This window comes from Phyllostomus discolor, chromosome 9, assembly GCF_004126475.2.
Source record: "Phyllostomus discolor isolate MPI-MPIP mPhyDis1 chromosome 9, mPhyDis1.pri.v3, whole genome shotgun sequence".
Classification (NCBI taxonomy): domain Eukaryota; kingdom Metazoa; phylum Chordata; class Mammalia; order Chiroptera; family Phyllostomidae; genus Phyllostomus; species Phyllostomus discolor.
In genome coordinates, this window is record NC_040911.2 from 29,239,511 (window position 1) to 29,262,679 (window position 23,169).

A 23,169-nucleotide genomic window follows, 5' to 3' on the forward strand; every position below is an offset into this window, starting at 1 on the left:
ATCTTTTTCCCCAGTCTGGGGCTTATCTTCATTCTCTCATATTTTTGAAGACCGAACAGTTTTGTGGAAAAAGGGAAACTAGTCTTGAATGCCAACTCTGCAGAGAGCACATCCTGGATGGTGTGAGGGGGAATGTAGGAGGATGTGTATCAATGCCTCTCTTAGTCTAGCTCAAAGGAAAATGCAAATTAACATGAGGAAAAAAGTATTGAGCAACAGAGGTATTCAGTTCTGTGTCAAATGCCATAGTATTGGGTTAGCCAAAAAGTACATTTAGTTTTTTCCATATGATGGCTCCAGTAGTGCTTGATTGTCTTTAACTTTATGTGAAACAATTTTATTAGATTGCATTGTGACAGCTGTCATAGTGTGCATTTTAAAAAAGCTTATCAGAATTGGTGAATTTTTGTGCAGCCATTTCAATATTAAAAATGGAGGGAAAATACACATTTTCAGCATATGCTTTAACATTTCAAGAAAGGTACAAACACTATGGAAATGCAAAAAAAAAAAAAAAAAAAAAAAAAAACAAAAACAAAACCCAAAGATTTGTGCAGCATATGGAGAAGGTGCTATGACTGATAGAACATGTCAAAAGTGATTTGCAAAGTTTCTTGGTACTATTGACATTTTGGCCAAATAATTCTTCACTGTAGGGCTATATTTTGCATTGGAAGATGTTTAGCAGCACCCCTGGCCTCTACCCACTAGAAGCCAATAGCGGGAGATAGCCAACATACTCAAAATATCTAAAACAATCAAGTTATTGGTGACAATGAAAAATGTCTTTTTTATGGAAAAAACTAAACAGACGTTTTGGCCAACCCAATATATTTATTATGAGTGCACAATTTAGCAAAAAGATATAAGGTGCACTGAGGTAGAAGTGGGGATCCTTGTGGAAGTTAAAATTAATCTGATTGACCTTGAAAGCTATAGTTAGACCTTCCATGGTGAGGGGGCAAGAAATGAAACTCCACATGAGAAACAGAATTTAGAGTTTCAAAAATTTTGGTTGATATTATAGAGGATAAAAGCATTGATTATGTTTTAGATTTAGATCCTGAATATTCTCAAAGCCATTAAGAATGGGCTTTCTTTACCCTAAGTGACTAGGACTATAAATCCTTTATGGTTCCAAGTGATTTTATTTATAGCATATGGCTGATTTGTCTCTCATAGAGTGTGTAGAAAGAATAAATTAGCTTGGCATATTTTAAATCACATTAAGTCTATTATAACATTTTCCAAATATTGCACCTTGCCATTTAAGAACATATCCTAAAGACATATTCTATAAGGTATATTTTTCAAACATATGGAATATTTGCCTTGTATTTTATTAGGTAATAGCACCTTCTTAATGATTTAAACTGTAAAAATGTGCTGGTTTTTAAATTTTAACTTTACTTTTAAGGTCAGTTGTCTATTCTGGTTTTATTATCTCTCCTCTGATATACAGTTGTGTTAATGCAATCCATAAAGCATCTTGGACATATGTTATCATTACAAAAGGCATTTTTGAACATTGCTGATTTAAATTACCCACTGGTGAGATCTTTCAGAAGGATTTTATTATGGATAGATTTGAGGATAGCTGCTGCTTTTTACAGATGTTGTTATCTATTTATCTGGAGCCACCTTTGTATCTAAATTATTATGTGTGAAATCTGCATTTTTACTCTGGCTTTATAATGATTGATTTCTATACCACTCCAGACTCAATTACAAGTGACTAAAACTCAGATATAATCAAAATAAAAGGGGTGGGGAGTGGATGATCTACGTTATTGTAGATGTTTGGGTTCATTTCCAGCACAGTTGTATCTAGATGTTCTAATAATGTTGTCAGGACTGCTTCTGTTCTGCTTAGCACTGCTGGATTCAACCTGACTTCAGTTACAGGCAAATTGTTTCACCTAGAGGTGAAGTTGAGGCACACGTGTATAAGGTAGAGAAGGCTGATACCCATAGGATTGCCACTTTCACTTGGTGAAACGCAGGGGCTCTTTCTGAAAGGAAAAGATGCTGGGCTGACAGAGAAGTAGGAGACACCACAGCAGGACCCATGGTTGGTCGTGGATACAATGATCAGATTGTGAAAATTGTCTAGGTTGGCATTCTTCATCTCTCAAACATTAGGAGACCCTGGGCTTGAGCAATGATTTGGAGAAATCCTGGTTACTTTTTTTCTAGACAAAGTCAGTTGCCATCTTAAACTCATACACAACATATAAACTAATTTTAAAGCATGTTATACAAATAACAGCCCTATTCTCAATGATATTTTATATAGCCTTTATTGGGCAAGCCAAATAAATATGTCCACCCCTCAGTTTCCTTATCTGTTTAAAGAATACTAATGTAATTAGACTGACTAAGCTTTGAGGTCATTTCCATTTCAAAGAACTTGTGATTCGATGATTCTCTTGAAAAATTGATTACAGGTTGGTTTTACTTTTCTTTGGAACAGGGATATCGAGTGGAAAGAGTAATTGCTCTCAAGAAGCTAAATTCAATAAAACTTTGCGCAGTGATGGAAATGTTCCATGTGGCTATTGAGTACTTGAAATGTGATTGATGTGACTGAGAAAATGAATTTTTCCTTTAAATTAATTTTGATTTAAATTAGAATACCACAGCTCCAGAATTATCAACTCATTTAAACAAGCCTTTGTATGAGAAAGGGTTGAAATTGAAAATAAAACCAAATGCATGTTTGTGCAATGAATTTAAAAACAACAATTTCCTCCTTTCTTTTCAGTCTCCTGCACATAGCTACTCAAGCTATGACTCGGGCAAAAATGAGAGTGGAGACAGAGGCGCTGAGGACCTGTCTCTAAACAGAGGGGACGAAGATGAAGATGATCATGATGACCACGATGATTCTGAGAAAGTGAACGAGACAGATGGCGTTGAGGCAGAGCGGCTGAAAGCTTTTAATGTGAGTCCTGCCACACTCCCAGGTGTGGCTTAATTGTTACCACTTCACTTTCATGTTGTTGCTTGTTGGTAAAAGTGGATATTTTAGAGACATGTTTGTTTAATTTACAGAAGGATTTAAAAAGTACATGAAACACTCTTTGCCAACCAGACACCAGAATTGCTGTGTTTTGTTTAGAATTTTAAAGCCAAATGTGAGCTGAAAACTGGAGTTGTGTTGTGTGAGTATGCATGTTTACCTAGTGGATGAAGGGGGCCTCAGCTTATTGCTCCGAAGAGTTCGCCCGTCATCAGTTATTTCTGTTGCTTTCCCAGCTTATCTAATTATGCATGACAAAAGAGTCAGCTGTTTGTTTTCAGAGATTAGTACACTGTGCAGTGTAGCAATGGAGCAGTCTTATTTATCTTTAATAGAGAATTTTATGGGGTGCTTAATTGTCGCAGTCTACTGTTACTTCCTGATTTTTTTCTGCACAGTAGTCTATACTTTTCTGTCTGTCTGTGTCTGTCTGCCTTTCTCTCTTTCTCTCTTTTTATCCAACCATTTAGAAAGTCTTTAAAGGGTGTTTGCTTAAAATTTCTGGCTTTCCATTGCAAAGTTCTCCAGTGAATAAACCAAAAAAGAGTATTTTCCTATCAGTAATCAAGACAGAAAGCTAGGAATAGCAGAGAGCAGCCCTCCAAACCCTTCTCCTCTGTCTCCCTCTTGCCAACAGATGTTTGTCAGGCTGTTTGTAGATGAAAACTTGGACCGAATGGTCCCAATCTCTAAGCAGCCCAAAGAAAAGATCCAGGCTATCATTGACTCATGCAGGCGACAATTCCCTGAGTATCAAGAGCGTGCCAGAAAACGCATACGTACTTACCTCAAGTCCTGCAGGCGGATGAAAAGAAGTGGTTTTGAGATGGTGAGTTTTGAATTAAAACACAGCCCTAGATTCCATCCAAATCCCACATGTACACCATGACACTATTTTTTTTTTCATCTTAGTGTCTTTTTATTTTTTCCATAATGTCAGGTCAAAGGGGTTCTTGTTTGCTTGTTTGTTTTTCTCCCCCTTCTCCTTTCCATCTTCCTGAAGTATTTATCCCCTTTGTTTATCCAATAAGGAATACCTTGTGAATCCAGTGCTCACAGGCCCAGATGATTCATGTCATAAGCAATGAGGGTGATATGAGTAAAATCCCATGAGAACCAGCATCTCATTCATGTTCGTTTTCTTTCTGTCACTACTCAAGTGGACATAAGGTTAATCAAGTCTTGAACTGAAGTGCTAGTTGTTGCTAGAGATGGCACGTGAGAATGGCTTTTTGTGGAATGAAAGGATATGGATGGGTCCATCTAAATGACACCCAAATGATTAACAGACAGCAAGCCTTGAAAATAAAGATCAGGGACTGAAAATCCTCATGTGAAAAATAAGGCTTTGTTGTACTCAATAAATATAACTGTGTGCTTGTGGATGGTAACATGAGCTTTTATGTTCAGCTGGGCTTTGTAGACAGGTGAGACTATACCAGTGTTAGATTACTTATGGGTGCAAATCAGATATCAGTTTTTTTAACTTAATTCTATTTCACCTTGCTCTCTGTTATACCTATAAATAGTGCATATATTTATAATGTGTTTTTTTTTTAATTTCTTTGTTTTTTATGTATGTGAGCAGAAATGTGCTGGCAATTTTCTGAAATATATATTTTTTTCCCTCTTGGCTCCATTAAAGCCAAGACTGTCAGCATTTGTCATCTGTGCCTCTCGGTTATTTGGTGTGATGGGGTAGGAATTGGTGTGAATAGGAGAGGTTTCAGAGGATGTCATATATATATATATATATATAAGGAATCATTTTTTAACTGTAAATGAAATGACAAAAGTAACAAATCCATTGTGTGCTATTGATTTTCCTACATTGGCTTGTAAAAATAACTTTGATATTTTTTAAAAAGAAAATGACTGTTCTTATAGAGAAGCAGTCACCTGCAGAAATGGTAAGGAGCACCAGGTGTGGCCCCCACAGAGCCAGTCACTTAACCCACCTGTCCTCAGACACCTCTGGGCTGATAATCGTTCCTAATTTATAAAGCTGTGCGAATTGTATAAATTGTCACATGCAATACTCTGTGAGCCATTTCTGACACACAGTAATCACTAAGTAAATCTTAACTCTGAAAATGTTATCTATCAGATATTATTTAATTCTTTATCTGAAAAAAGCTTACCAAAATGTTTGCAGTATAAAAGCACAAAACCCTCCATTTAGAAAATTTCTTCTCAGAATCACTACACTGAAATCAGTTTGTGGTACAGAAGTCATTTTAAAATAAGAATGGCATAGCTGTGTCTGATCAAACGGAATTATAACAATAGGGGCAACATGATATAAGAGAGAAGAAAAGATGCTTGAAAAAAAGCTATGTTCCCCATTACTGAATTATTAAAAAATTACCACCACCTACCCAATAGGAGAAAGATGATAGATAAAAAGTATATCTAAACAGATGTAAAAGCCTAGAATCCTGGCATTGGTTCAGGATTACTAAGCAGTTGATATGAAATTTCAGTTAAAACTATGTCTCATTCAGAGGACAAAATACAATATATACCTTCCTTCTTTAGTAACAATAAAGATAATATTATATGTCAATTTTTAAAATTTTAACAGCATCTAACATTACTATTTCTTCTTAATCTTTTAATGTTTAGAGATTCTTCTCTTCGGTAAAATCAGTTATTTTTTTGTGGTACAAATTTTTTATTAATCATTATTTTAAAGAAAAAATCATTTTCATATAGAATTCTTAATTTCTCCAAGGCATATTTGGAACATTAATGGGTTTTTTTCATTGATTGTATTTATTTACCTCAATGAACATATATTTGTTGTAAACCTTGTGGTATGCATGGGGAACAGAAAGTTGACTACTTCAAAGTCAAATTGCTTTATAAACTAATCTTATGCTCTAAAAAGTGCTACTAAATTTAAATTTAAAAATTTTCATTGTTTATTCAATATATGTATAATGCACATAACATTATATAAAGTAATAAGGAGAAATATATGTATGCCTATTAATTATGGAACTATAACATATTCCCTGATTATTATGGTGCATTGAGGAAAGTGAAATGCTTAAGATATAATACAACACCTAGTATAATTGTTAAGTGAACAACATGGATGAAGACTGACATTGTAATTTAGCCCATTTTTAATGTATTACTCAATAATGGACTATTGGAAATAACAAATCTCCCATCGAGTGGACACTTGGGGTTTTGGTTTGTTTTATGAATCACTTCATGGTCATGGAACCTGGGGAGAGTTATGTGTCGTTTCGAATAGTCATCTTTATCTAGAACAGATGGGAAATGGAATCAGTAGGACAGATAGTAATCACCACTAAATATCATACATGAATAGTTTTGCCATCATAATTTTTAAATTTAGTATAATATTAACAGGGATTTTAAAAATTGAAACAACATTAAACAAAACATCTTTTCTATTGTGTTTAGTGCAGGTAGACATGAAGAAAATGGACCCTTTTCAGTATGTGATTGTTTTTATATGCAAATTACTCTACAATACTTAACAAGTCAATAAGGCAACCTAAAGAAGTTTCTAATATAGTTTCAAAACGGGATTGTTAAGTGTAGGATTATTTGGTAGGGGATTCTGTATTATAAAATGAAAGTGGCATTCAATAAACTTAGTTCTTCCAGTGAATCGGGATGTCTAAGCCAGGGGACTACTTAAGTAGAGTGAAATACTAAATTATATGTTTCCTGCTGACTTTGATTAAGAAATTCAAAGAAGTATTCCCATAGAAGTGCTTTATCGCAGCATATTTTAGTACTGTACTTGAGAATCTTGGCATTCACTTTGACTAATTTTCTGCCGTCATTAATACAAAACCTATTTATGTTTAATTATTCTGCACTGTCCCTCCAGAGTTTACATTTCAACAGAAATACTTTTAATTGACTGCCTACAATAATTAGAGTACATATTTATGCATTCTTATTTAATTGGAATTATCAAGACCACACAAATTTTCATGGCCAAAGCAGCAAAAATTTCTGTCATGACTATAAATATTTTCTATGATACATGAAATATAATAACTGTATTATACTTTCTACACATTTTCACATTATTACCAGTTCATTGTTACCAAACATCTCAAATCATAAAATCCTTAGTGTTAAATACAAAAGGGCATCTATTATGAAAAACCTAATAAGTTTGATCCAGACTACTCTCCTAGTTTTAATTAGATTTTAAAAACCCAGTGAGTTAAACAGCTAATAAATTCATCCTTAGACAAAAATATTGAATTGTTACTGTTTCTGTTGTATGGCTTTGGCAAAATACTCCAGCTACATACTTTTTGAAGAGTATTTGTTGATCATTCTAGAAGAGAAGTGAATCTCTTCAAGTTGTCTGGATCCTGAATTCAAGAGCACCTCTAATGGGTGGGGTTGGCCCACACCTGAGTTATATGATTTCCCTTCTAGTTTTCTGAGTTTGCATTGTTAGAGACCCTTTCACCATGCTGCATACATTTAATACACGTTTATAAAACTCAAATGAAAATTTTAGGGGAGGTAGTCACTTAGGCTCTCAGTCCTTCATTCACTTTATATCTCATATTTTGCCACTATACTAAGTTAGATCAACTATCCTAGATATTTGAATTCAGAAAAATCAGCCTCTTGAAAAAGTACCCATTTACTTTTTAATATGATATAATTGACTATGTGTGTTTGAAACAATAAATCTCATGCAATGTTTTCGTAAAACTTAGCCAAGGACATTATCCAATAAGCTACTTAATATCCACTACAAATGACTTTATTTCAGAAATTTCTTCTAGAAAATAATACAAGAAAAAAATGGTTTCTTCTGCAGAGAGTGCTTTTATGTTTTCTCGTCACTAGGACTTGGTGTAACTCTCATGTTCACTTTTATGCCTTCCTGCCAGGAAGTTCAGTCTTTCTAATGTCCCAATTATCTTTTTGCTTAATTTATTTTAGTGTGCATATTTTGTTGGTGGATCAGATATCTATTGTAGGGGAAACATACAAATTTTAAAAACAAATATGTATGTAATCTAATTATAGAAACACCATATTTTCATACCATCTTCTAAATTCTTATTCTTAATATTTCTTTTTAATTACATTCTATCATAACTTTTTCAGTAATTTTGATATCTGACCTTCTGATCTTACAGTTCTTTCATCAGAAAATAAATATTTAATGTTTAGGAAATGGTACATTTTTAAGGGAATTTGACCAATCACACCATTTGCTTCTACTCGTCTAATGCAGCCCAAAGTAGAGGGATCAGAGTTTGTTTTTAATTCACAGCTTCCCTGATATTGGAAGCATTGCAAATGCTACAGTGACACTTGCTATTCCTTTTTAGCAAGTAGAGATGTTATAAAAAATGAACAAGTGCTTCTTTAAAGTAAAAATTTAATCAGAAATATACCCGGCCCCTCATACAAGGTCCTGATTAAAACCTTTATAAGCCTGTATAGCCAGTATTATTTAGAACATTGCTCCATCAACCATCCCAACTCTTCCACATTTTGTATTCCTTCTTCGCTGAGAAGAAAATTTCTTCTGCATAAAAATGTTTCTAGATTCCAAGGAAATATTTAATCTTATAACTCCTCTTTGACAATCTGAGTCCATCTTTCTTTGCTAGATCTTTTGAAAGATTATTTTACACTCATAGATCATACCCATTACCACCAAGTCTCTTGGTCATTCTTCACATTAAAATTCTGGTTCTCACCATATTGAATTAGTTCCTATGAAGATCATATGACTACCTTTGTGCCGAATCCAAAGATTGCATCCTCAACTAAATAGCCCCCATTTCCTCGAGACTCTTGTTTCTATCCCTCCTCTTTTACTTTTATTTTCTTCTGGGCACTTTCTAAAATTCTGGGCTTGGCCATGTACTGCATATGATCCTATCCATGGCTGCAGAGGTCTTCCCCCATATACTGTACTTCACTCTCAAGTAGAGTCCCAGTTATCTACCAAATTTTGGTACTTCATTCCAAATGGCAGCCAGACTCTTGACCAGTTTACTGTTATATCTTCCCTGATCTCTTTTTAAATTTTTTCAATAGTACCCAACATACCTTATTAGTTCCAGGTGTACACCCCAGTGATGAGACATTGCAGAACTTACTAAGTGATCATCCCGATAAATCTCACACCCATCTGACACCACACAGTTATTAGAATGGTGGTGTCTGTGATCCCTATGCTGTACTTCAAAGCCCCATAACAGTTCTGTAACAACTGATTTGTATTAATTCCTTTACCTTTTTCACCCATCATTCTCCATCACTCATTCTCTTCACTGATATTCCACCTTATCTACCAAATCACAGGTAAATTCCTCTGGACTTGTCTATTGTCTTTTACACCAGTGTTCATAAACTTGACATGAGATTTTGACTGTTTATTACAAGGATGGCTTGCATCCTGCCACTCACCGAATTCTCTTTATTCTCCCTTTGCTGAATTTCCCAAATCAGCCCTGTAATTTTGAATTTTATCTGCTATCATTTTAATTCTATCCCTTTCTATTTCTTACCTATATTCTTGTATAATCCTGTAAACTGAGTTCCATCTCATACTCTCTCCCTACTGTCTATTCCTAGGCAGGCACAGAACCAGGATTTGTGCCTGAAAATGATAAAATTTGGGGCCTTTTTCAAAAGAAAAGTAAATCAAAATTATAAGCAAAAAATTAGGTAGAATGATACATATTTACATATAGTTAGAAAAGATACCACACACACAGAAAGGAATTTAAAAACAGAGGTTTTGAAGATTCCAACCCTTTTCTTTCAACATCTCCTGGGAAAAATTTCAGTCAAACTTGCATATAAATGTTTCTTGATTTTCCCTTGGCTTCTAAGAGAGTGCTTAAAACATCTAGAGATTTGGGGGAAACCCATCAAATTGAGGAATCTTGGTTCCTAAACTTCATTGGTTTTATGAAAAATCTCCTTTTGCCACGGGAGCAGCCTCCCTCAATTCTGGCTTTGTTGGTGTCAAACATTCCCATTTTAGAACAAATTCTAAATTTTTTATGTGTTAAGTATAGTCTTTTGAAACTGAGAGGCTAAGTTTCAATTCCTGGCTTAGTTAAATTCCTATACAATTTTATGTGATGTTTCTGAGTCTCCATTTTTCCAAAGGAGAGGGCTGTTGGAGTATTACATGTAATAATGTATATAAAATGTTTAGCATATAATCTTGCCTCTTTCCTTTAATATGCTCAACTGTTTTCTTGAACACAATGAACCACCTGGTATGGGATTGTGCTTTTTCTCTCAATGTGTGCTCTCCTGGTTCATTGATTTTTCCTGACTCAGGACTTATGGATACTATTGTCTCATCTTCTAAATGTATTAAAATTGAAGGATAACTAAAATGATAGCCAAATAGTTGTCACAGTTACTAATTCTTGCATGTTTTAGTTTTAGTAAAATGTTGATCTGAATCTTATAGAATACCACACACACACTGCAACCCCCTTCCCTCTGCAAATACATACAAATCCTAAGTAAAATGTAATTTTTAAATACCTTGTTAAGCTCAAAAGAGAGAAAAGAAAACCCCCAGGCCATAAAATTGATAGAAACCTCATAGCCAGAATTTATAAACTCTTAATTAGATAGGGCAGTAGACTATGAAGGTAGAAAAAATGGGGTCTGAATACCCACTCAAGTTCAGATGTGGATTTTTGTTTGTGACTAGGCAGGAACATGAACTGAATACTGTGTGTGAAGCTTGGACCCTGGAAGGGCTACTTCTTTATCAAAGGGGAATTCAATCATCTAATTACAACTTTGAGAAATAATATAGGTATCATAAACATTGAAATGGAAACCTTACAGATAGATTAACTAGAAGATAAGATTCAGCCAAAGAGAAAATCCGTTAATGTAAAACTATAGAAATTACTCACAGGAAAAAAAAAGAGAAAGGAAACATGAAAAACAAAATTTAAGCTGGAGAAGAGAATGATAAAGATATATCTAGTAGCCATTCCAGAGAACTTAGAAAAGGACAACATTCAAACAGATGAGGAGGAAGAAATTTTTAGAATTGAGTAAACCATTGAATCCCAAGAATAGAGAAATAGACCAGTCCTGAACAGCATTAAAAAAAAAAACAAAACAACAAATCCATCCATACAAATATCACAGTAAACACCACAGACCCAAGAAATTATTCTTAAATGCCACCAGGAAGAAACAAGAGTTTCTCTAAACCAGAACAACACAATGAACACATTTCTTGTCCTCAAAAATAGATGTCAGAGACAATCTTCAAAACACTAAGGAAAAAAGTCTTCAAAATGTTTAGAGAAACTACTTTTAATCTGTAAATCAATGTGCAGCTAAACACCACTTCCAGAGTGGTGAAAAAAGGTATTTCAGACCACTACTGGTGTTACCACTCACAGGCTGTCTCTGGACCAACTATAAAGTCCTCTGAGAATGAGGAAACTGAACCCAGAAGGAAGCAGTGGATAATTAGCAGTCTTGGTGAGGAAATCTGAAGAAAAGCACTCTGATTTTATTGCCAGTGGATTTGGTTTTGATCTGTGCTGTGTCATTTGTCACTTGTGGACCTCATAAACCTGAGCTTTAGTTTCCTTATGCAAAAAATGCAAACACATGGCACTTACCTTACACATGTAAACCAACAGCACTTGAAATAACAACATAAAAAACTCCTACCTCACCCAGTAGGTGGTATCTGAGGAATATGATAAAATGCAATTTAATCTGAAATTTTATTTTGAGGTTCCCTGTACTGGGAAAGCTTCACTGTCTCTGACGACGACTTGGAGAACTGAATCAAACATGTTGTCTTTATCTACTTAGTCCACACTTCTAGCTAAGGGCAGCCCTATATCTCTCTCTCTTCTGTGTGCAAATTTTACTTGTGATACCTGTAGTTTTATTTTATCCTGTCTCATATTACTTTTACTTATGTATGGACCTTAGCTCCCTAATACTAAGTTCCGTTTCTTGAGTCCTGTGCTGCTTAATTTGTGCATATCTTTATCGCCCACAATGTTGTATACGGTGCAATTAGTCGCTCATGAAAACTGCTCAATACATGTTCAGTTCAATTAAAATTATCGAATGAATGATGAGTTGAGTGAATGGATATTTATTCATGTTTTAGTTTGTGGTAGAAATCAGTTGAGAGATAAGCTGATTTTTATTATGTGCTGTGTCTCACAGTGTTCTGCAATTGGTATTTGGATTTAAAAGCTACTGCTGACTGAAATTCTAGCCTAATATATTTTAAATCTTTAGGGAGTATTTTCCCTCAAAGTGTAGACAGTTATATAATATTTAATATCAACTCTGTTTTAACTCTTGGAATACTATTTTAAAAATATGTTCATCTATTTGGTCATTAGTGTGAATAGGTAGTGACATAAATGTCTAAATACAGTGTTGTATAGTTTTAGGTTTCACATGTCAACTATTAGGGAAAAGACACCATGGTCCACAATAATCATAAGTATGTATAGTCACTTATTTTCAGAAGTAAAAGATTTTTTAGTGGAGATTTAAACAAATGGACACTTAGTTAAAAATGAAAATATGTCATTTTGGTTGATAATTTCCTTTATCCTGTCTTGATCACAGGTTTTGTCCTATGACATTAGCTAAACTGGACTTTAGGTATTAATTATGAGATGATGTAAATAGAAGGTCTGTCCAGAAAAAGTCCAGACATTGTTAATACAATAAGAATGGTTTGTGCAACATTGGCATAACCTGACAGCCAAGGAAGAGTGGACTGCAATTCACATGCATGAACAATGACAACTTCACTGTACTAGTCATTGGGGGTGGTAGACACCGTTGAGTGAGCGCCTGTACTGTGTGGCCATCGCATTTAAAATAAGCAAGTAGAACAACAAATCTGCATCAAATTTTGCATTAGTTTGAACATTCCTCTGCAGAAACTATTCAGGTGATTCAGAAGGCTTTCAGGGATGATGCAATGAGTGCAGTGCAAATAAAAGTGTGGCACAACATTTCAAAGATGATTGAGAGTCCGTTGAAAGTGATCCACGTTCTGGAAGGCTTGGATCAAGAAGAACACCTAAGAATGTTGAACATGTCAGGGCTGCAATCAACAAAGATCAGTGACTGACAGAACTAAAAGCTGATCTGGGAATTCCAAAAACTACTGTGTCCAAGATTTTGACACAGGTTCTTGGCATGAAACATGTTGTGGCAAAATTTGTTCTGTGGCTTCTGCTACCAGAGAGAAGGAACATCATGCTGCAGTCACTAATGACTTGATTCAAACCATTACCAATGAACCAGATTTCCTCAAGGAGGTCATAACCAGAGACGAATCATGGATCTATGGCTATGATCTGGAAACGAAGGCCCACTCATTCTAGTGGAAGTAGCCTGGTTCTCTGAGCCTGATTAAGGTGCAGCAAAGTCACAGTAAGATCAAGACCATGTTAACTGTGTTTTTTGATTGGAAAGGTGTTGTCTATCATAAGTATGTCCCTCCAGGCCAAACAATTAACATGGAATACTACCTCAATGGTCTTTGTCAGTTGAGAGATGCAATTTGATGAAAACAGCTGCAGCTATGGGCAACCGGTGATTGGCATCTTCATTACCACAATGTGCCTGTTTGTGCATCACGTCTCGTACAGAGTTTTTGGTGAAACTCTGAATAATTTGGTGAAACATCAAATTATCCAGGTGACTCAGCCCCTCCTACAGCCCAGATTTGGTTCCCTGCAACTTCTGGCTTTTCCCAAAACTAAAATCACCTTTGAAAAGGGAGCGATTTCAGACCATTGATGAGATTCAGGAAAATACGATGGGGCAGCTCATGGCAATTCCAAGAAAGGATTTTCCAATGTTTTCAACATTGCTGGTAGAACTGTGTGAGGTCCCAAGGTGCGTACTTTGAAGGGGACTGAGGCACCATTGTCCTATGTACAATGTTTCTTGTATCTTGTATCTTTTTCAATTAATGCCTCTTTTTCATTTTATATGGCTGGATACCTTCTGGACAGACCTTGTATATAAGCATATATATATATATATATATATATAAAATCAACTATAATTCCCTATGTCTTTGTGAAAGATCATTATTAAAAGCCAATAGTGTTTCAAGATCAAGGTCAAAGCATAGAGCATTACTTCATAGTAAAATATTTACAACCTAACCATCAATGAAGATTAGTTAGAATTTTTAAAAAACACATTAAAAACTCCTTTTGAATTAGTCAAGAGAATTTTCTCTAGAAACTGGAAAGCCTAGTGGTTCTCATACAGCTCTTAGGGCTCAAATGTCAGCGTTTGATGCTCTCCCATTAACTATGTTTCTCTTGTATACTGGTGAACCTTCAAATGGGTTTTTACTACCTGTTGGGAAATACCACCATCAGCAACTCTTAGCCTCTGTCCTTAAAACTCATGATCCAAGAGCGGTCTTCTAACTTCAGGCTGGCTACCATAAAAGGACCTGGATTGGCCCTTTTGGGGCATATGTCCATCCCTCAGATCAGTCCCGGGGAATACATGACAAGCTCCCATGATTGTTCAGTCTTAAATAATGTGGCAGGGTCAGTTCAATGAGACGCTTTGCCAATAATTTCCACCAAAACCACACAGGATGAGCTAAAGACAATTTGACCTGCTATTTTAGTCCACATTCACCACCCTTACTTGAAGTCTTGGCTCAGTTGTTCAGGATTCGTAACTTCTCAGGTTTTGGAAGCATGATAGCATATATATTCTGTTTATTGTAGAACACTGACAATGGAGCCTGAAAAAACTTTCCAAATACAAATATAAGATTTCTACGACATATGTGAATGTGCATGGAAAGGAGGAAAAAGATTGTAAATATTCTCATGTCATTTTTTATGCCAACTGAGTTCGCCCCAAGTTGCTAAAAAATCTTTCAGTTTATATACCATATTAGGATTTCAAAATTGCCAATTAAAGGTTGAGAGTCTGTAATAAAGATGCTTTGTTGGATGTGTGTTATACCCTACATGCTAGGTGTTATACTAGCTTATAAAGTAAATTCTGTGATGGGAGAGACAGTATGGTTTACCCCCATGTCTTTGGACTTGGCACAGCTCCTGACATATAGAAAGTACTCATTAAATATGTTTGTTGAATCAATAAGTGAAGATATCAATGATTTTATGGACATTATTATTTTATGGAAGTAATTGTAACAACTGACCTGTGATATAGAGATTTTTTTGTTCCAAACTTACTGATCGAACCTCAGTTTTGCCATTTATGAAAATAAAGATAATGAGACTTGGCGGGATGAGTGAGACTCAGAGAAATTAAATAGCAAAAGTGGTCAGACAGATTGCGAGTGGTTGATTACACAGTAATATCCAGGTCAATCTGACTTAGTTGCTAAACTGTTCTTTATTCCATGGATGTTTAGAAATGAAGCTACATAAGCTCCTAAACTCCTAAGGCTTAGGAGCTGAGACTTTCTACTCAGCCTGTAGCAATTATATCTTTGGGTGTAGACATACCGTTTTGGGGTGATAGAACATGCGAATCATCCAATCTACAGAATTCTGAAATCATTTATTTTTATAAAATAACAAGATTAGTAGAAACAACCTTAATATAAGGCCATATAAACTTTGACTACTGAATAATTTGCTGTCTTTATTTTGAAAGAGCTCATTCTACTCACAGTCTTGGGTGGGTGTCACTATTGCTGTCAGTCTGGTCTCATCTAATACTTAATTGAGCTTTACCTAATAAACACTAGAGTCTAGAAACCATTGCACGCTAACCCCTGAACAGAGTCTTACAGTTTTTACTTCTTTGTACATTTTTATAATTTTGAAAATCCTAAAGCATCTGACATATACAGCAGAAGTTCATAGGACTCTAACATTGCTTAGTTTGTACTTTTAAGATAAAAAATTGGAGTAGTTTGTTGGTGTGGCGGTACACTTTACATGCACATGTAAGGAAACACATTTTCATTGTGCCAACAGCACTCACATCTGAAGTCCCCAATTAAAATGTGATTTTTTTGAACTCCAAAAGCTCCATGTGACAGTTTAGCCATCTGTTTAATGTAACAGCCACCACTGATTTGGGCATAGATAATTATTATGATAAGGATGGTGCTGGGGAAAGATCAGCTCACCCCAGTTGAGAATGACAGTTAATTAAGAAGAGATAATTAGTGAGGGGTGGTTAGCACTGTATTATGTCCTGGGAAAGAAATAGGTATAAAATCTTCTCAATCTAGATATAAATCATGTAGAATGTAAGATTATAGACATTTGGAATCATTATTTTGTCCAATATATATATATTAAAATATTACATATTAATACATAGCATATTTTCTGAGCTACATTCAACCAGGAGAAGTATTGTTTTCATAAATTATCTTTTGAATTCTTTGCATTGAATATTTTTTGTCAAAATGTTTTTCTCTCAAGTTATTGCATGGAGCTTTTGTGTTACACAGCCCCCCTTACTGCTATGAGAGGAAATCTCCAGCCCTCGTCGCTGGTGGAACCTGCGACTACAGCCCTTAACACACTTGGCTAATTACCTGCCAGGAAGACCTAAAAGCAGAGATATTTAGAATAAGTGCTCTATTATTAAAAGTGGTGAAGGAAAGGAGAGTGCCCATGAAGGTGAGTCTAAAAACTCAGACTAAATAATAGTTTTACATTTCTCTATTATAAAATTGTTTTTCTAAGGAGCAAACGAATAATTTCCTCGCATCTTAGTAGAAGTGCTTTTGAGCTATAAAAATATGTAAAGACCAAATTATGGAGGAAAACTCAGCAAGAGTTTCTGATTTAGTATCGTATAACCAGTGCAGTGTAACTGCCCTCAATGTGTTGTGAGGAGCGTTAGCATTTATTATGAGCTAATTGGGGATTTTTAGTAGGATTGTCTCACAGGAGAGAAAGAACTCTGCCTGCCTCCTCATTTCACTTTGGGTATGAAACTCAGCTTTATTATGTTTTGTGTACAGTAGTTTCCGGATGTTGTGTACAGTGCCATTTCCAGCTGTTCCAACCTGAAAATCTTGATAATTTAGATTGTGTCCATTTAGAACATGTGACAGAACTTAGATAAGTGACATTTTATCTTTGGGTTCTTAGTGAAGAGGGTTTTAAAGAATTAATAATGAGATGTATTAGGATTTCGGTCACCTCAAGGATTTTAGAGATCCTAATATATTCTTTGTTTAAATGTGAAGTGGATTTTGCTCTAAATGGATTCCTCTGCAGGAACATGTAGTATGTAAGAGCTTTAGCTTTGTTTAAGCTCACTGAGGCCCTACTTGTAAAGTGAGAATATGCAATTATTTACTATAGATTATTCCCAATTTATCATCAGATTTAGATATCAGCCCAGGTGTTTCCACATACATGGGTGTATGATCTTCAAGTTACAGCCTCTCAAACTTCAATTTATTTTTTCCTAAAATATGAATAATATATAAGTACTTTTCTCAAGGGTTGTTTGGAAGACTGAATTAGATAATGAATCTAAGCTTTTCATATTAATGCCTGAACATCCTAAGCACACAATGAGTTATTAATATTAATTTTAAAATTAAATTACTGGTGTCCTACTTGGAAGAACATATTTTATTATATTTGAGATAGAATAGATTCTTTGAAAAATACATGTATATTCTTTAAATTGTAATATAGGTTTTATTAATTCTTCTGTTCTTTAATGAACTTGAACGAGTTATTATGGTTGTAATACTTACATGTAAAGGGCTATCTTTGTTGGCTTACATATTAGTTGAGCACAGCAGTTTGTCAGGATCTTTCTCTAGAATAGTTTATATTATTAATGACAAATTATGTAAAGAGAATGAGACTGTTGAGAATTGGGAGACATGAAACCTGGCTTCAAGATTTAGTTCAATTTGTCCTTTCGCAAATTACTTAATCTATTAGGGTATAAATTTCTTCAGACTTAATAAAAGAAACTCGTTTGAAATAATTCCTACAGCCCTTTGCAGTTACTAAATTATAATTCTATAACAAACCCAGAACAACTCTATTTTCAAAATGATACTATTTAACTACTGGCAATTACTAATCATATATCTTTGCTTCTACTTATTTTTCCTATTTAATAGGAAACCATACATGACTGCTTTATCTTGAAGTTGATTTTTTCTAAAATCTTGAAATATTAGGTTATTCACTGACCTTTAAAAATATCTGGCTCCACTTATTCTAGCATTCAAAAAGACCAATTTAATATATCTGGGAAAGACCCAACTCTATGATTTTCTCTGAAAGGAAAATTATATAAATTATCATGTATAACAAATTGTACTAGTCTAATAAAAGTTGTTTTCCATTTTACTTTTTAAAAAAGCAGAATTTGAAAAGAAATGCTACTGATTTTAATTGAAGGGATATTTTGTCTTCTCTCTGTTCAGTTTTTATGCTGTTAAGGAACTTTTATATTTATTACTGTCTAAAAAATGTTCATATTATATACTTACAAATATACTTCCAAAATTATTCCAAATTTTGAATAGCTACCTAATAGAGAAAAATAAAGTCTTAAGGACAGAATTACATCTCTCTGAATTTCATGTAGCTATCAAGAATTATTTTATTCAGATTTTCTTAATTCAGTCCCTAGAACTAGATAAAGAATCTAATATAATAGTTTATAAAGGTGTGAACACATTGACTTCTATCTGAACAATGCTAGCTATAGTAAAAAATACAGATTTTCCTTCTATAATGGAATCTTCTTATTCCAGTGTTCCCACAATACCTCTGCCTCAAAACATAATTCAATTGAAAAGGACATTTAGTACCTAAATCTCATGCAGTTTAGATTATAATTTTGAGACTTGCTGTGGCCATCTTTGAATGACACACGGGTTTTCTAGATTAATATAGTTCTTATTCTAGGCTAAAGTATCTTATCCACACTCATCAAAGTACAGGATGAAATCAAGAAACAATATGAGTTTTTAAATTATATTTACATATTTATGGCAATGTTTTTAGGTTTACCTCATTTGACCTTCCTCTCTTTCCAGTATACAGCCCTAGCTTTCTAATTTCCTTTTCAAAGTTGCTGCTGCTGAATTTTCCCTTCCATCTCAGGGTCTTTCGTCTCTTTCTTTTGTAAAAATGACATTCAGAATATCCTAATGCTTTATTGTCAAAGTTGTCCAGCTATCATTTCAGACATCTCACAGAGTTAGCTGCTGGAAACTGTTACCTATTTCTTTCCTACCTATCGTCTACAGAGGTTGCTTTGGGGTGGTAGCAGGAAGAAGTTCACTGAGGCAGCTATGGAAACTACTACCTAGTTCTATAGCTAGGTAGTTCCTGGTCTCTTTCTACACTAGACAGTTTCCAATGAGGAGTATCTATTAAAACACTGTGGCCTGGATCCAGCCATTCTAGAATATTGTTTGAGACATAAAAACCATGGTTCAGTTTACTACATGACATTTTACATGCCAGAGCTGGCAAAATGAATAAAGTACCATAAAGCTATGCTCATATTCATTCATGTACAAAAGAAGGAGACAGGTCTCTGTTCGGAGGCTTCTAATAAATGGCATCTCTACATATTTTAGATTGAGACTTTGAAGACCATAAAGTGGCACACCAATGTGTATGCTGGATTCCCAAAGGAACTTTTATTTTGTAATTTTATATTTTGCTATCTCATCTGGTATAATTTTCATGTTATTTCTTATCTTTCATTTGGTTATCTTCATTAGAAAAACTATTCAAGGATCAATAAATCCAGGAGCTATTTCTTTGAAAAGATAAACAAAACTGACAAGACTTTAACCAAATTCATCAAAGAAAAAAGAAAGAGGACCCAGATAAATAAAATCAGAAATGAAAGAGAAGTTGCAACCGATATCACAGAAATACAAAGAATTGTAAAAAATTATTATGAACAACTATATGCCAAGAAATTGGACAACCCTGGTGAAATGGACAAATTTCTAGAAACATACAACCTGCCAAAAACTAAATCAAGAAGAAGCAGAATGCCTGAATACTGATGACAACTAGTGAAATTGGAGCAGTAATCCAAAAACTCCCAGCACACAAAAGCCCTGGGCCAGATGCTTTCACAGGTGAATTTTACCAAACACTTAAGGAAGAACTTACTCCTTTTCTTCTCAAACTATTCCAAAAAGCTCAAGAAGAAGGGAGACCCCCAGACTCGTTTTTTATGAGGCCAGTATCATCCTAATTCCAAAACCAAGTAAAGACACAGCAAAGAAAGAAAACTACAGGCCAGTATCTCTGATGAACATAGATGCTAAAACCCTCAACAAAATACTGACAAATCTGGATTCAGAAATACATTAAAAAGATCATACGCCATGATCAAGTGGGATTCATCCTAGGGATGCAAGGATAGTACAATGTTTGTAAATCAATAAATTTAATACAACACATAAACAAAATGAATAGCAAAAGCCACATAATCATATCAATAGATGCTGAAAAAGTATTTGATAAAATCCAGCACCCATTTATGATAAAAACACTCCTCAAAGCCATAGATGAGAAACCTACAGCCAACATTATATTCAATGGTCAAAAACTAAAAGTTTCCCCTAAATATCAGGAGCAAGATAAGAGTGTCCTCTCTCACCACTCTTATTCAACACAGTCCTGGAAGTTCTGGACACAGTAATCAGACAAGAAAAAAAAAAAAAAGCCATCCAAATTGGGAAGGAGGAAGTAAAACTGTCATTATTCCCAGATGACATGGTAGTGTACATAAAAAACCCTATAGTCTTCACCAAAAAACTGCCTGACTTAATAAGTGAATTTGGAAAAATGGTAGATACAGTTAATATTCAGAAATTGATGGCATTTTTGTACAGCAACAATGAAATACTGGAAAAGCTGGAAAATCCCACTTACTACACAACTAAGAAAAATAAAGTACCTAGGAATAAATTTAACCAATAAGGTGAAAAACCTATATTTGGAAAACTATAGAACACTGAAGAAAAATTAAGATACAAATAAATGGAAGCATATACCACGTTCATGGGTTGGAAGAATTAACATCGTTAAAGTATCCATACTACCCAAAGCAATCTATAGATTCAGTGCAATTCCTATTAAAATACCAATGGCATATTTCAGAGCTAGAAAAAATATTTCAAAAATTTATATGGAACCAAAAAAAGGCCCTGAATAGCCTCAGCAATCTTAATAAAGAAAAAGAAAAGTAGGAGGGATCACAATACCCAATATCAAACTATACTACAAGGCAAAACAGTCTGGTACTGGCATAAGAACAGATACATAGATCAATGGAACAGAATAGAGAACCCAGAAATAAACCTAGTCTCTATGGTCAATCAATATTTGACAAAGGGGGCATGAGCATACAATGGAGTAAGAACAGCCTCTTCAATAAATGGTGTTGGAAGAACGGACTGGTACATGCAAAAAAATTAAACTAGATCACCAACTTATATCATACACCAGAATAAACTCAAAATGGATAAAAGACTTAAATATAAGTTGTGACACCATAAAAGTCCTAGAGGAAAACATAGGTAGTAAAATTGTAGATATATTGGCAAAAATGTTGCTATGTGGGTTATCTCCTAGGGCAAGAGAAATAAAGGAAAAAAACAAATGGGACTACATCAAACTAAAAAGCTTTTGCACAGCTAAAGAAATCATCATTGAAATGAAAAGGGAACTGACTGTATGGGAGAATGTATTTTCCAATGATACCATCAGGCAAGGGTTTGATCTCCAAAATATCTAAAGAACTCATATGACTCAACACTAGGAAAATAATTAAAAGATGGACAAAAGATCTGAATAGACACTTCTCCAAGGAGGACATACAGAGGGCCCATAGATACATGGAAAGATGCTCAACTTCACTAGCCATCAGGGTGATGCAAATTAAAACCTCAATGAGACATCACTTCACACATGTCAGAATGGCCATTATTAATAAATTAAACGAGTGCTGGCAAGGATGCAGAGCAAAGGGAACCCTAGTGCACTGTTGGTGGGAATGCAGACTGGTGCAGCCACTGTGGAAAACAGTATGGAATTTCCTTAAACTAAAAATGCAACTGCCTGTAGACCCAGCAATTCTACTGCTGGGAATATACCCAAGAATTCTGAAAGACCAATTCAGAAGAACTTAAACACCCCACTGTTCATAGAGGTGCTATTTACCATAGCCAAGTGCTGGAAACAGCCTAAGCACCCATCAGTAAATTAGTGGATACAAATACTGTGGTACATTGGCACAATGGAAAACTATGCAGCAAAAAGAAAGAAGGAACTCCTACCTTTTGCAACAGTGTGGAGAGAACTAGAGAATATTATGCTAAGTGAAATAAGCCAGGCAGTGAAAGACAAATACCATATGATTTCACCTGTAAGTGGAATCTAATGAACGAAGTAAACTAATGAACAAAATAGAACTGGAGTCATGGAAACATGGAGCAGACTGGAAGTTATGAGAGAGAAGGTGGGAGGGAGACAATCATGGAAAGAAGAGGAAGGGACTAGACAAAGAACATGTATGAATGACCCATGAACATGGACAACAGTGTGGGAACGGACTGTGGGAGTGGAGGGGGATGGGTGGAGGAGGGCAAAGAGGCAGAAAGGAAGTCCACTGCAATAGGATAACAATAAAATGATAAACTGTTCAATATCATTAAGTACTTCATCTTTCAGTTAGATGATTTTTTTATGTAATGAGAAAGGAGAGTAGAAATCTTTCAGATTATCACAAATGATATGGAGAGTTAAAAACAGTTTATAGTTAGGAGCTTAGTTGGGGAGGTTAGTTAATTTCCATGTGGACTACATAGAAGATGGATTTTTAACATGTACTATTAATATTAACATAAATAAAACAGGCACACACACATCTCATATCTAAAACATCAATTTTTTGTTATATCAGTATTCTATTTCTGACTTTTTAGTTTGCATTTAAACTGAAGTATCTTAGAGGATTTTGTCATGTCAGTTATCACAACTTACACTGTAAATCTTCATAATATTTCATATTAATATTGTTTGACATGGTCTGAGTGTCTGTCAAGTTTTTCCAACTCTGTTTCAGCCCTGTCACTTGTT

General features: G+C 34.7%; 1 protein-coding gene across 6 annotated transcripts in view; it reads left to right on the top strand.

Moving 5' to 3' along the window:
* NOL4 (nucleolar protein 4) overlaps positions 1-23,169 on the top strand; it is a 290,369-nt gene that overhangs the window by 190,369 nt on the left and 76,831 nt on the right. For 3 of the 6 annotated variants that reach the window (XM_028525061.2, XM_028525064.2, XM_036009173.1), the window contains 2 exons: positions 2,765-2,944; positions 3,660-3,851. In XM_028525061.2, coding sequence (XP_028380862.1) covers positions 2,765-2,944; positions 3,660-3,851 — 372 coding nt within the window. The remainder of the gene's footprint in view (positions 1-2,764; positions 2,945-3,659; positions 3,852-23,169) is intronic. The other 3 variants (XM_028525063.2, XM_036009175.1, XM_036009174.1) reach the window with 1 other exon arrangement.